General features: G+C 49.9%; 1 protein-coding gene across 3 annotated transcripts; it reads right to left on the bottom strand.

Annotated features, from left to right (window-relative positions):
* Positions 1 to 527: 527 nt before the first annotated feature.
* Positions 528 to 7,475, bottom strand: LOC123052695 (protein CURVATURE THYLAKOID 1B, chloroplastic). Of its 3 annotated transcripts, XM_044476011.1 has the most exons (6): positions 7,066 to 7,456; positions 6,887 to 6,973; positions 6,727 to 6,789; positions 6,569 to 6,606; positions 6,128 to 6,174; positions 528 to 983 (listed from the first exon to the last, which is right to left on the bottom strand). In XM_044476011.1, exons 1-6 carry the CDS (start codon positions 7,252 to 7,254, stop codon positions 973 to 975), a joined length of 435 nt encoding a protein of 144 aa, XP_044331946.1. In that variant the 5' UTR covers positions 7,255 to 7,456; the 3' UTR covers positions 528 to 972. The 3 variants fall into 3 exon arrangements, with proteins under 3 accessions (XP_044331946.1, XP_044331945.1, XP_044331944.1); XM_044476010.1 differs by lacking the exon at positions 6,128 to 6,174 and having other exon boundaries at positions 7,066 to 7,450; XM_044476009.1 differs by lacking the exon at positions 6,128 to 6,174 and having other exon boundaries at positions 6,569 to 6,789; positions 7,066 to 7,475.
* Between the last annotated feature and the right edge of the window lie 6,133 nt (positions 7,476 to 13,608).

The following is a 13,608-nucleotide window of genomic DNA, read 5'->3' as shown; positions in this document are numbered from 1 at the left end:
GAGAGAAGCCACTAGTGAAATCTATGGGCCCCAGGTCTATTTCCTTTCATACTATTTTCAGATCTATTATTTCAAACACCCAAAAAATACATTGTTGCATTTTTTTATTTTTTTTATTTTGTGTTTTTGTCAGATCTATTTATCAAATCTCATACAATTTTATCTATCTCAATACCGAGGAGGGATTGACAACCCTCTTACGCGTTGGGTTGCAAGTATTTGTTATTTGTGTGTAGGTGTTTTTTACATAGTGTTGCTTGGTTCTCCTACTGGATTGATAACCTTGGTTTTATAACTGTGGGAAATACTTACCGTTGCTATGTTGCATCATTCTCACCTCTTCGGAGAATTAGCAACGCAGATACAAGCAATCACGCGACCCCTCGGTCGGTGGAGCTACTTTCCAGTGGGTGAGCTCATTGCGGACGTGCCACAATCGCCACATGGTCATCAAAATCACCACACTCGTAACAAAAAGATGTTACAGTGCTTCAAGTAAAAAAGAACAGTTGAAGAACCCCATAGCATAGAGCCAAAAAGACATTTATATGCACTGTAAGAAACTTTCACGTGTTCATTCATTTCTTGGTTCATTAATGTGATTTGATATCGATTGATCATATGACTACAATTGGTTAAAATACATAGAGCCAACAATAATGTTATCTGAAACCCCACATCGACCTTGACAGTGTGCCTGTCTGCAAATGAACTGTAATATATCATAGTTGTAGATTAGAAATTCGGACTAAGTTACCAGCTCACCAGCAAAGTTTCTTCTTTCACTTGAGCCAAAAGCCAAAAGGAATAGAAAAGTACAGTAACATCCATGTGAGATGTCACTACTTGTTGATTTTTGAATGGTTGCCCACTGATGTAGTTACCCTCTGTTTACTGACGTCATCTTGCAAATGCTGCATAATTAGCTGCTGCTCCCAGTGATTTCGTTGTAAGTGCTCTTGATGTTGCTGATCAGAGTTTCCCTGGAACGCATAGAAGTACCAGAGGTGATAAGAACCTGACAAGAAATCTAGTTCCTTTTTGTGAAAGTATGAATGTATGAAACAATAAATTTCCTCACAGTAGGTTTGGGGATTGGATAGCATATATTATTTTTTTCCATAAATAGCGTCTTTTTATTAACTCATAGTGAAGCATCAAGGAAATACAAAACACGATGAGTAAACACCCGACCTCTGCATAACTAAGATGCACACAGCCAACACCAACACACACATCAAGATCACACCAGCAAAGCAAAGCCAAAGAAGGCTGAAGCTATGCCTAGGCAAATTGAAAAACAAAGAGAAAGGGGAAAAAAGTAGTGACGATCCATGTTGAGTAGACACTGAGGCAACGAAGATGATGAAGGAGCACACAATCCGAACGTCATAACCACGCAAACTGAAACTATGCACACACTAGGCAATCAATTGCCGTTTACGGAGCCAGGAACATTCGTGTGGCTCCAGTCGCATCATAGACTCGTGAGAAGAGACTGTGTATCAAAATCTCACTAGAGACGCTGTGGCTATAACACGCCTCAAACACTAGTGAATGTGGGAAGTAAATCTAGGCATGGCCACAACCGCCTAGACAAAACACCATGCATTGTCACTGCGCGCCATGGCGGCGACCTACTCCACCTCTGGAATGTCCCGGTCAACCACACAAGCACTACCACCGCCACCGTGATGGATCACCGAAGTCCGCCGCCACACACCGCCTTCACGCCTCAGCCACCCAAGTGAGGTCCCTAGAGAGGCCAACTGCAGTGCATGCCTCACCACTCCAAAACGATGCCCCCAAGAGAGTAGCACGACAAATATGTGACGCCATCGTCCGGCTCAAGGACCTAGGGTTTCCCCTGGAGCAGTATCGACTACTCCCTTTGTTTCTAAATACAAGTCTTTTTGGAGATTTCAGTGTGGACAGATGTATATAGACATATTTTACAGTGTATATGCATTTATTTTGCTCCGTATGTAATCCATATTGAAATCTCTAAAAAAGACTTATATTTAGGAACGGAGGAAGTAGAAGGGAAGAACCACAACTCTGATGCCTTCATGAAGGTAAACAACGCTCATAAGCGCCGTCGTCATCGACTTTCGCCTGCGTCCTCACCTTCCAACTCACCATCGATGTCTAGACCCTTGCCGCTGTGAAGACCAGACGACGTCGGCCTGATCACCACCATGGATGACCGCCACAACCATCCACATGCACCGAGAATAGCTGAAGGACCATCACCAACAACCGCCGCCCTAGAAACCGTGAGTCATGATGGACCTCAGCCCACTAGGCTCCCACCGTCGAGCGCACCAGGCCGTCGGGCACCGATCAGGACAGCAAATCGCTCCGACGAGCGGTCTGGGAGCAAGCCGTGGCGTCGCCACATAAGCCTCTCTCAGGACTCACCCCCCTCGCCGCCGCTGGTGGACGTCGCCGGGTAATGCCCGCGAGGGGTCTCTTCCTGCTCTCGCTGAGACGACGGTGGCGTGGGATGCTGGATCTGACGAAGGAGCGGTCCGCGGGGTGGGCGCTTAGGCGTGCAGGCTCACGCGGGATGGTGTGGAATGGCGCGGGCATGCCGCCCACGGTGTGGAGGGGAACCAAGCTATCGGGACAGGCATGAGGGGCCGCTGGTGCGCGTTGACGTAGAAATGTGCGGACGCGCGTGGATCTCGTGCTACGCGGTCGCAGCAGTGGGTGGGGCAGTCGGTTGGGCACGCGACGACGTGCTAGGACTGCGCGGGAGAGTCGGGCTCCCAGGCATGCAGAGTAGGGGCCAAGCTCGATATGGTTTATTGGCAGGCCTACTTACGTGACACGCGTTCGGCTTTCCTGGTGCAGATCTGTCGGGGTGGCTGGCCGGCGACCTCTGGGACACGGCCTGAGAGCGAGGTGTGAAGCACCGCTAGCGTTTCATGGAGGTGGTATGTCGGATGGGCTGGCTCAGCCATGGTTTTGGGCGGGTGAGGCTGCTGGTAAAAGCCACACTCTGGCTGCTTCCAGAGCAGTCGATGGAGGTGCCTAAAGGCACGTCTCCTTGTTAGAGGCATCGATAGTGCAGTCGTCACCTTCCCTTGCCCGACATGCTTGGGGCTTGGGGGAAATCCTGGATCCAGTCTTCTTGATTAAACGATGATGAGCTATTTGCTTTGCTCGGCGCCGTGTTTGCTCTTAGGTATCGTGGAACTGGACTCAGTTAGAGAGAACCAGGGCTCGTGGAGGTAGTCGGCGGCGGCTTATGTGACATTTTCGTGAGAGCGGCATGAGCATCCTTCACATGCAAGGTGCGTCGGGAGACTTATGTCAGCCAACCTCGCGGGATAGTAGTGACATATGCTTGCTCTACCGGACATAGCGCATTCGATGTCGTCGATATTCGTGGATATTCTTGTGGCAGCCCGGAATGATACGTCGATATTTGGTGTGCACTCTGGTAGTGGCGAAGACATTTGAATGCCCAAACGCATGTGCTGTGGAGTGTTGGCCTTCTGGTGTGTTGTATGTTTTATGATGCTTTAGGCCTAGTCTTGACTAGCGTTGTTTAGGGTTTCCCCCGGTTTTCCTTGATAAACGAAGCACCCCCTTCTTATTTTCTGACGCTCGCTTTATGCAGTGCATTTCTCTTTTGAGGATGTTTATGTAATGCATCTTTCTAATCAATGGATTTCGCAGCTCTCTTATCAACATTAAAGAAAAAGGTTTTGGGATTGGCACACACCACTCATCACTGTATCACGGACTCGCGGTAGGGGATACAACATACTGGTATAGAATGTTGACGTATAAATGTATTGCCTAGTCTCTTCCATCATATCGGTCTTTTGATTGCATTGGCTAGAGCATGCTGCCCCAAGAGGTCTTAAGTTCAAAACCCGGCTAGCGCAATTAAATTGCAACCCATTTTCGGTCCACATTTAGACCTGAGGGAGCCACACATGAGGACGAGTGTTGACATATATAAATGTATTGTTTAGTCTCTTCCATCAGATCGGTCTTTTGGTTGGCTAGAGCATGCACTTCTACACGGTATCAGCCTAACAGATCCAAACCCTAGCCGCTGCCGCCGCTTCCGCTCCGCGCCGCCCCGGGGCAATCTGTCGCCATGACCGCCACCAGAGGCCGCACAGCCCGTACCTAGGGTTCGCCCATCGGTCGTGTTGACCGGCTACCCTAGAGTCTTTTTCCCTATCCTTGGTCTGTATTTTTTTCTCTCTCCGTCAGTCGATTCGATCGGTGTGTTCTTTTTGGTTTTCCAATCTCAGATCGGTTTGTGTCGCCCGCCGCCGCCGTCAACCCCCGTGTGCTTCTACTCCAACACTAGCACAACCGGCTGGCTTCTTCACCGACCCGGCGGCCCCGCGCGACAGGCAGCCCCTCACGGCCGTCATCCGCGCGTCTACCCGCCCGACGCAGGCCTACTCCGACCGGGTCCTCTCCATCACCACCTGCCTCCGTTGCGTCTGACGACGGCGCTGCGGTCTGCCTCGTCGGCCTCGTCCCCGGCTGCGTCGGGCCGGCTGTCGGCTGCTTCGGCCTCGTCGGCTGCCTCGAGCTCGGGCGCCGCTGCTACGTTACTCAGTCGGTCCTTGCTGCCCGAGCGCTGGCGCTCCGTTGGCAGCCCAGGTGTCGGTGCTGACGCGCTCGTCCGCACGTCATCCCACGCCGCCTGTCGTCCTCGGCTTCATGTCGGACTTCGTCGCCACCCTGTCTCCACCGAGTGGCTTACCTCACCTCATGCGCGATCAGATTGATCACCCGCCCGCCTGCGATGCGCCTCATTTATGTCGTGCAACCAATCTGGCCCATTGATTGTGCGCGCCTCTGCACGTCCCATGAAGGATGTCCTCGAGTACGGTGCGCCCCTCCACCGATTGAGCAACGGGTTGCCGCTCCGCCGCCACCCCGTGGTTCTTCCCACGGCTGCACCGACTCGCGCGCCGCCGCTGCGTCGCCTCTTCGGGGCATAGCACCGCGGCACGCGGTCCCCGTCGCTGCCGGAGGCCATTCCCGTGGCTGCACCGACCCGCACAGTGCGCTGCGCCGCCCCTTCAGGACGTAGCGGGGCGGCACGCGGTCCACACCGCCGCACCGAGGTCTTCCCGCAGTCGCCCGACCCGCCTGCTACCGCTGCGTCGCCCTTCCGACCATAGCGCCGCGGCCCGCGGTCCACTCCGCCGTCCCCGCGTGTCTACTTCCCGTGGTATGCGTAGCGCCGCCTCCCTCAGCGCGGGAATGCCACTGTCCGCGCCGGTCTTCGTCACGTTGTCGGGTTCCTCGCCTACTTCGAGCACCGCCGCCGCGCTCTTAACCTAGCTGCCGTCGCTGATACCCCCGTAGCAGCCGTAGCTGCCCGTCCACCAATTCCGCTCTTCCTCAACCGCCGCCGCTGCTACTCCCGTAGTTGCCATCGCCGTCCGTGCACCCCCTTCGTCTTTGTCCAGCACCAGCTCATCGCCAACGTCGACATCATCTTCCCCGACAACTTCGTCTACTCCGACCACCGTTGGTGACATCAGCCCCTCGCCGATTGGCACCACAACCGTCATCGAGTCTCCTTCTCTGCTGGCCCCTCCGACCCCTCAACATGGCGTACAGCTCGTGCAGTTTCCTCGTCTACGCATGCCCGGTGCTGGCAACACCGATGCGTGCCTTCGTCCACGGCGTGTCCGCGGGCCTGGCAAGCCTAATGCGACGCTTCGTCAACTTCGTCTTTGTCCGTCGACGCATGCCCCGTGCTGGGAATACCGACGCATGCCTTCGTCTACGGTGTGTCCCCGGGTTGGGCAAACCTGGCGCGACGCCTCGTCAACAATGCCTTCTTCCCGGCACACCGCTACTTCGACACCACTGCAACCATGACTAACTCGGCACCTTCTTGCGCCCGCAGCTCCCCGGCGACTTCCTCGACACCGGCTACCCCGACTCCGCATCGACCACGGCATTCTTCGCACGACTTCCCCGACCACGGCTACACCACACACGCTCTCGGCTACCTCGACAATGGCACAAAGGGCTACCGCTTTGCTTGAGCAACCTTGTTGGTTTCCACTCCAGTCACGACTTCCGTGTTGCATCAACCGTTACGACTGTGGGAGGGTGTCCGTCGGCTTACCTTTGGATTCTTCTCCAGTCTCACCGCCTGCATCGCTACCATTGTGACTGCGGGAAGATGTTGAGTATCACGGTTATTTAGGAAACGTAGGATAGTGTAGGATTTATTCTACATTGTCTTGTACTCCAAGATGGCAATGTACTCCTATATATATGTCCACGAGGCTCAAGCAATAAATCATCGATTTCACCAATCCCTCTCTATTCCTTCTAACAGTGAATATCTGGTAACATAGGTCCTCCAATCTCTTACGACATTTTATTGTTCGAAAATGTCTCCTACTCGATTTCAGTTATATATGACACATAATGCTCTAATATTGTTTCACAATGTAACATATGGATGTAAACTTAATAAGAGATGTTCTCCATTGTTCCCTCTGCTGAGAGCCATTGGTATGACAGGAAAAAAAGGAAGATCACATGAACAGGATGAACTGACCTGTCTGGCTGAAAGATGAGGTTGCGATATGTGAACCACTGTATGAACACGAAGTAGCAGCATTTGGGTGATGTTAGAGAAGATAATAACCGAACAACATATACATGGTCTTTCTCAGAAAGACAAAAGGTACGTGGACATATGCTTGATGAACTTACTCCTGTGTACCCGATTCCAACGAGCTCCAACACACCAGGCAAGATAGGAAGCTTGTCAATGGACTAAAATGCACAAGCGAACAGAAAATGAGGAGCTATGTTACATATCTGAGGGAGGAGAAGAAACAAATTGTTATCATGGCAGTTGCCCCGTTTGTACCTTGAGCGCCCCCACTGCTGTCCAGAGCGCGACGAGCCCGGCGACGCCAATGGTGGCCACGGCGTACTTGTCCTCAACTTTTGCCCACTGCCTAGAAGCAACAGTTCTAATCAGTCACGACGATGCACATTCCCGTATACCGTGTAGTGTTTGTGCAAGCAAGCAAAAGGTACTCTGACCGCGTCCTGCGCAGCCTTGAGGATTTCCGGCGTCTCCGCCGAGCCGTCGCCCGCCCTCACCGCGACGCTCCGTGTCCGTGTAGCTACCTTGGTGGTGCCTATCGAGAAAGCGACGCTCTTGGCGCCGGCGCAGCTGCGAGGCAGCGGGGCGAGACCCAGTGGCGCGGCGAAGCGGCAGGTGGCGGCCATGGTAGGCAGTAGGTGGTGGCCCGTGGAATCACTGCCTCTGTTCTGCCTAGGAGGAGGGTAAGACCGCGGGCGTGATTTGGGAGTAGGATTTTTGTGGTGGGGTGAAGCAAAGATTTTGGTTGGATTTGGGCGCGGCGAACACCACACGTTGGCGGGCTGGAGATTGGGCTACGGATAGACCTCCCAAATAATAAAGCGCTGGTGCAAACTACCCGGATATTTGTCTACGACCGCCACTACCCAATATATTGTTGCACTCCGATGCCAGCCCGTGCTTATCAGACCAGCATCCAATTCCAAAGCTATGATCCACTGAATATGACGGACACTAAAACCAGAGTGCACAAACTGCCTTTTTCTTTTGGCGAGTGATCTGCGCCCGCGCACGCCCTAGCCGCAGGATGCCACTTGTTCTGGCCGTTTGATCTAGCGGAAAAAAAAAGATTTATCCCAGATCTTCTTCCTCCTCGCGCATCTCGCGCTCGCGCAGGTAACCCGCATCTTCGCCGTCTCGCCCAGCTTCCCTCCGGTGCCTTATCTCCCCTCCGGTGGCCTTCCTCGTCGCCGGTCCCCACCCTCGCCGGCCGTCCTCGTTGTTGATCCCCACCCTCGCCGGTCGTCTTCGTCGCTGCCTTGACCCATGCAACAGCAGCACCTGCGGTTGCAGCTCTCGGTGGCTCCGGTTGTAGCTCCGCCGCCGCCCCCGTTGATGCTCGCTGAACGGAATTGCGTCGACGACTCCCACCAGCCAATTACGCCATTGAAATGGATGTAGCAAAAAACTTCGCCGGTCGTAGCAAAGCCCGACTACAGTTGTAGCAATTCGTCGTCGCCGCCGTCGCGAGGTCGTAGCTCCGCCTTGATGGATGTAGCAAAAAAGTTCGCCGATAGTAGCAACAACCAATTACGGTTGCAGCAAAAATCGCCGTCGCCGCCGTCGTGAGGTCGCAAGATGTAGCAAAACACTTCACCGGTAGTAGCAAAAAACAATTACAGTTGCAGCAAATCATCTCGCTGCCGACCCAGGTCGCAGCTAATTCGTAAAATGGTTGTAGCAAAAAAATTCGACGGTGGTAGCTCCGCCATAGCCGGTTGTAGCATCCATAGTCTTGGTTCCAGCAAAAAGTCACCGGCGCTAGCTCCGCCATAGTCGTCGTCGTACCTTCTCCACCATCGCCGTTTTTAGCACTGGAGGTCTCTGTTTCCCTGTCGCCGATAGAAACATCCAGCTTCCCAGGCCGTCACCGTGTCCCCCCGCAGTCCTGCTTTCAAAAAAACACCAGCATCGGAGTTGCAGTGGGATGCGCCATTGTCGAGACCTCGCCGTCGATGGTGCAGAAGCAGGGGAGAAGAAGGGGTCGTGGTGCGGCAGAAGAGATGACGCATTTGGGGAGATGACGGTTATGTGGATCCCCAGCCAGGTGGCGCATGTGGGCATGACGAGTTGCCGCATGGGCCCGCGAGCAGCGGCGGATGTCGAGGAGTCCGGCGGAACGGTTCGGCCGGCACGCCGTTTATAAACGTTTCCCTTTTCTTTTTGCGGGGTCACAAACTGCTAAGTTATGAATTTATGATACAATAAGGGGAGCAACAAACGAAGGAATACTTCTTCAAGAGCCCCCGCAAGGGTCACGTGGGTGGTGTGAGAGCGCGCTCTCCGCCGTCGCCATATGTCGCGCTCTGTGCGCTCCTTCTGATATTTTTTATTTTATTTTTCGCACGCGATTTCGGCTTTTAAGATGGTTTTTTTCTTCGACTTTTTGGTTTTTCACCGGTCTTTCTTAGCTATTGGACACAATGTTTTTTTAAATTGCGCGAAAAAACGCATTTTTTTGCTTCCATGAGAGGAATGACCGTTCCTCTCGGAAACGAAAAAACACGTTTTTTTACTTCTGCGAATCGTGCCTCTCGAAAAGGGAAAAACGTGTTTTCTTTTTTTTACTTCCACGAGAGGCACGGTCATGCCTCCTAGAAATGAACAAAAAACGTGTTTTTTTTCTCCCGGGGAAGGTACGGCTGTGGTCTTGGAAAGAAAAGGAAAACGTGTTTTTTCCCTTCCACGAGAGGTACGGATTTACTTCTCCTGGAGGTACAGATTTGCTTCGGGTAGTGTCTCTCGGAAACGAAAAAACGTGTTTGTTTTCCTTCCGCGAGAGGCACGGGTTTACTTCTTGTGGAGGCATGGATTTGCTTCCGTGAGAGGCACAGTCAAGACTCTTTCGGAAAGAAAAAAGGTGCTCTTGGTTTGGTTTTTCGTCTGGGTTTTTTCATGAGAAAATCTTCAAAACCTATAAATATAGGACCTAGTTTTGAAGATCTCGACGCGAGATATCCAACGATGAAAACGGTTCGAGATTTGGACGCATAGTTTAAGAGATAAAATAATTTGAATAAACGAATCTAGAAAAAGGAAAACTCGCAGGTTGCCATAAAGTGGCGCACATGCAGTGCATCATTTGTGCAACTTGGGGCGGCGGGGGGGGGGGGGGGGGGGGGGGGGGGGTAGAAGTGACCTTTGCAAAATAGTGCTTGTTAATTAGTGATTTCATACAATAAGACGCTGCCAAGTTATGGATACAATAAGGACAGCTCAGGGAGGCCCTGGAGCGACTAATGGCCTATTTGTTTACCTATATCTATTTTGTTCACTTTGCATCTGTAGCCCGACTCGACCTGGCTGAGTGAATACAGATCAAAAATCAAGTCTTGCATATTATTTGTTTGCATGCATCCCCTCGAGCCTGGCCGAGCAGTAACATAAACATCTGTATTTGGTTGCCTGCATGTTCCACCCAAATGCAAAGAGCTATTGTTTGGTTACATACAATACATGTGTTGTGCTAACCTCTTCTAGGAGTGGTGAGGTTGTCAGTACACGCACACACAACAGCACCATATATAGTATAACCATGCATAACCATAGCAAAAACCATAACCACAACCATCGTAGTAGTTCAACAGGCTAGCATCACAACAGTATAACATAGTCTTCAAACTTGATTAACATAGCATAGATAGCAGAGATAGCAGAGATTCCTAAGCACCCTCGTGAGCACCCTTAGCATCCATGTGAAATGCTTTGTGGCGCGGCCCTCACTTTGCCACCCCTCAATGCCCTTGTCGTTGAAGACGATGACCTTTGAGTTCGCGGGAGTCACAAGCTTGAAGGTAAGAAGGCACCCAATCGGGACCTCGTGTGCTACATAGAAGGCGACCCAAACCTTATCAAGGTTGAGCCTATTGCCGATCATTCGGGTGGTGACTTTCCATGTGCAACCATTAATCGTCGTCAGCCTGAACAACTCTCTGACGGGGACTAAGTGCTTGCTCAAGGTAGGGGCATCTCCAGAACCTCCAATTTAGGTCAAAGACGGTCTTGCAGAAGTGCGTTAAGCCAATGTTCTCCTAGTAATGGTTGTAGTTCTTAACCCTCTTCGGGGGGCTGCCAATGTGCAACATCGGGTTGCCTTTCTTGCCCGAGGCGATCCCTTTGCCCTTCCTGTCAGTAGCGACCTCCTTGCCCTTCCTGTTAGCGGTAACCTCCTTGCCCTTCCCATCGACGGCGACCTCCTTGCCAGCCTTGTTGTTGCCTCCCATGACAAGCTTGTCAATCTGCATTGAACATACACATATGAACTAGTGCTCGAATAAAAAACATAATACACGTATGATCAAGATCGTTCTGGACGACCGCGATGAAGAGGAGGAGCACCAGACTCCGATGAACCGATTCGAGAATTTGTTCAAACCCTTGAAATTCCGACCTCATGTGCGTGAAAATACTTGAAATTCCTATCACATGTGTGAAAACCCATGAATCGATTTGAGGGTTTGTTCAAACCCTTGAAATTCCTACCCCGTGTGTGTGATTACCCTTGAATCCCTAACCAAAATCTATTCAATTGGTCCCAAATCAAAGCCTAACCTTGAATAGGATAGGTGCAACCTACAATCCACGCTAAATCAGACGCGGCCGCTTGAAAATCGATGCTACAAAGGGAACGGAGGGCATAATGCCATTCAAGCGGAGGGGGGGTGCTCGCTGATACGTCTCCAATGCATCTATAATTTTTTATTGTTCCATGCTTTCATATTATCATTCTTGGATGCCTTACAATCATTTTATAGCAACTTTATATCATTTTTTGGGACTAACCTATTGACATAGTGCTCAGTGCCAGTTGTTGTTTTTTGCTTGTTCTTTACTTCGCAGAATATCCCTATCAAACGCAGTCCAAACGCAACCAAACTTTTTGAAGATTTTTTTGGACCAGAAGACAACTTGGGAACCAAGGAAGCACCTAGGGGAGGCCTGTGGGGCCCACAAGACACCAGGGCGCGCCCTGATGGGTTGTGGGGCCCACGGGGGTCTCCTCCACCGCCTCTCAAATCTATAAATACCCAAATATTCCAGAAACCCTAAGGAAGTCGAAGAAACACAATTCCAGCCGCCGCAAGTTCCAGAACCACGAGATCTAACCTAGAGCCCTATTCTGGCACCTTGCGTGAGGGGAACACGATCACGGAGGGGTTCATCATCCTCATTGGTGCTCCTCCGATGATGCGTGAGTAGTTCACCATAGACCTGCGGTTCCATAGGTAGTAGCTAGATGTCTTCTTATCTCTTTTTGATTCTCAATACAATGGTCTCTTGGAGATCTATTTGATGTAATGACTTTTTGCGGTGTGTTTGTCGGGATCCGATGAAGTTCGAGTTTATGATCAGATTTATATCCATAAATATTATTTGAGTCTTGTTTGATCTCTTATATGCATGATTATTTATAGCCTCGTACTTCTTCTCTGAGTCTTTGGTTTAGTTAGGCCAACTAGATTTATTTTTCTTGCAATGGGAAGAGGTGCTTTGTGATGGGTTCGATCTTGTGGTGTCCTCACCCAGTGACAGAAGGGGTGGCGAGGCACGCATGTATCGTTACTATTAAGGATAAAAAGATGGGGTCTATTCCTACATGAATAGATCTTGTCTACATCATGTCATCGTTCTTATTGCATTACTCCGCTTCACCATGAACTTAATACACCAGATGCATGCTGGATAGCGGTTGATGTGTGGAGTAATAGTATGCAGGCAGGAGTCGGTCTACTAATCTTGGACGTGATGCCTATATTCGTGATCATTGCGTTGGATATCGTCATAATTTTTTGGTCTTCCATCAATTGCCCAACAATAATCTGTTTACCCACCGTATGCTATTTTCTCGAGAGAAGCCACTAGTGAAATCTACGGCCCCCGGGTCTATCTTTTATCATATTTGCTTTCCAATCAATGTTTTGTTGTATTTTTTCAGATCTATTATTCCAAAAACCAAAAAATACCTTGCTACAATTTTTCTTTACTTATTTTATTTCGTGTTTCATTCAGATCTATTTATCCAATCTCATACAAATTAATCTATCTTTTTACTGAGGAAGGATTGACAACCCCTCTTACGCGTCGGGTTGCAAGTATTTGTTCTTTGTGTGCAGGTACCATTCACATAGTGTCGCTTGGTTCTCCTACTGGATTGATACCTTGGTTTCACAACTAAGGGAAATACTTACCGTAGTTGTGCTGCATCATCCCATCCTCTTTGGGGAAATACCGACGCAGTCTCTAGCCACGTCAAAGGAATTTCTGGCGTTGTTGCCGGGGAGACATCATCAACATCTATCAGGTTCCTAATCACAAATCTCATCACCTTGCAATTTACATTATTTTCCATTTGCTTCTTGTTTTCATCTCCCCCACTTCACAAAAATTTGAATTTTTATTCGCCTTCTTTTTCGTTCGCGTTTTTCTCGTCAGATTTATCATTTTGCTTGCAATGTTGCTTGCCTACTTTGTCATTATTGCCAGTTCTTCCTCTATTGCGTGTAACCCCGAGAACGAGGTTCTTAATTTTAAACAAAGGGAAGGGAGAATCTAAAAGATGCCTGGTATAGGATTTGCGATGCTCATAATGGATCTGTTCGTAAGCAATCTGCTGTTATTCTTCTTCACAGTTTTTATGTGGGCATTACCACTTGGTATAGATTCGTCCTTGATACGATTACCGGTTGGAATTTCTTGATGTGTCCATCTTTGGATGCTTTTAATGCTATGGGAGATATACTAGGTGCAGCACCTATCATTATTAGTGAAACAATCATAACTCTTGAGCATGTTATGCAAAGATTAGATCCTACTGAAAAGAAGATGATCACCGAAGAACAAACTAAAAATTTGGATAAAAGGATGCATAATCTTTAGTAACTACTTAAGGGAGAAGGAAAGCGTAGTTAACGAAAGAACTGAAGAAAGTTCTTCTCGGATTGATAAGTTGGAAGAAATTTTTAGTAACTTAAGCTCGACCT

This window comes from Triticum aestivum, chromosome 2D, assembly GCF_018294505.1.
Source record: "Triticum aestivum cultivar Chinese Spring chromosome 2D, IWGSC CS RefSeq v2.1, whole genome shotgun sequence".
In the NCBI taxonomy this organism is placed as follows: Eukaryota; Viridiplantae; Streptophyta; class Magnoliopsida; order Poales; family Poaceae; genus Triticum; species Triticum aestivum.
Note: the sequence above shows the minus strand (reverse complement) of the source record. Positions and strands in the feature narration are given on the sequence as shown.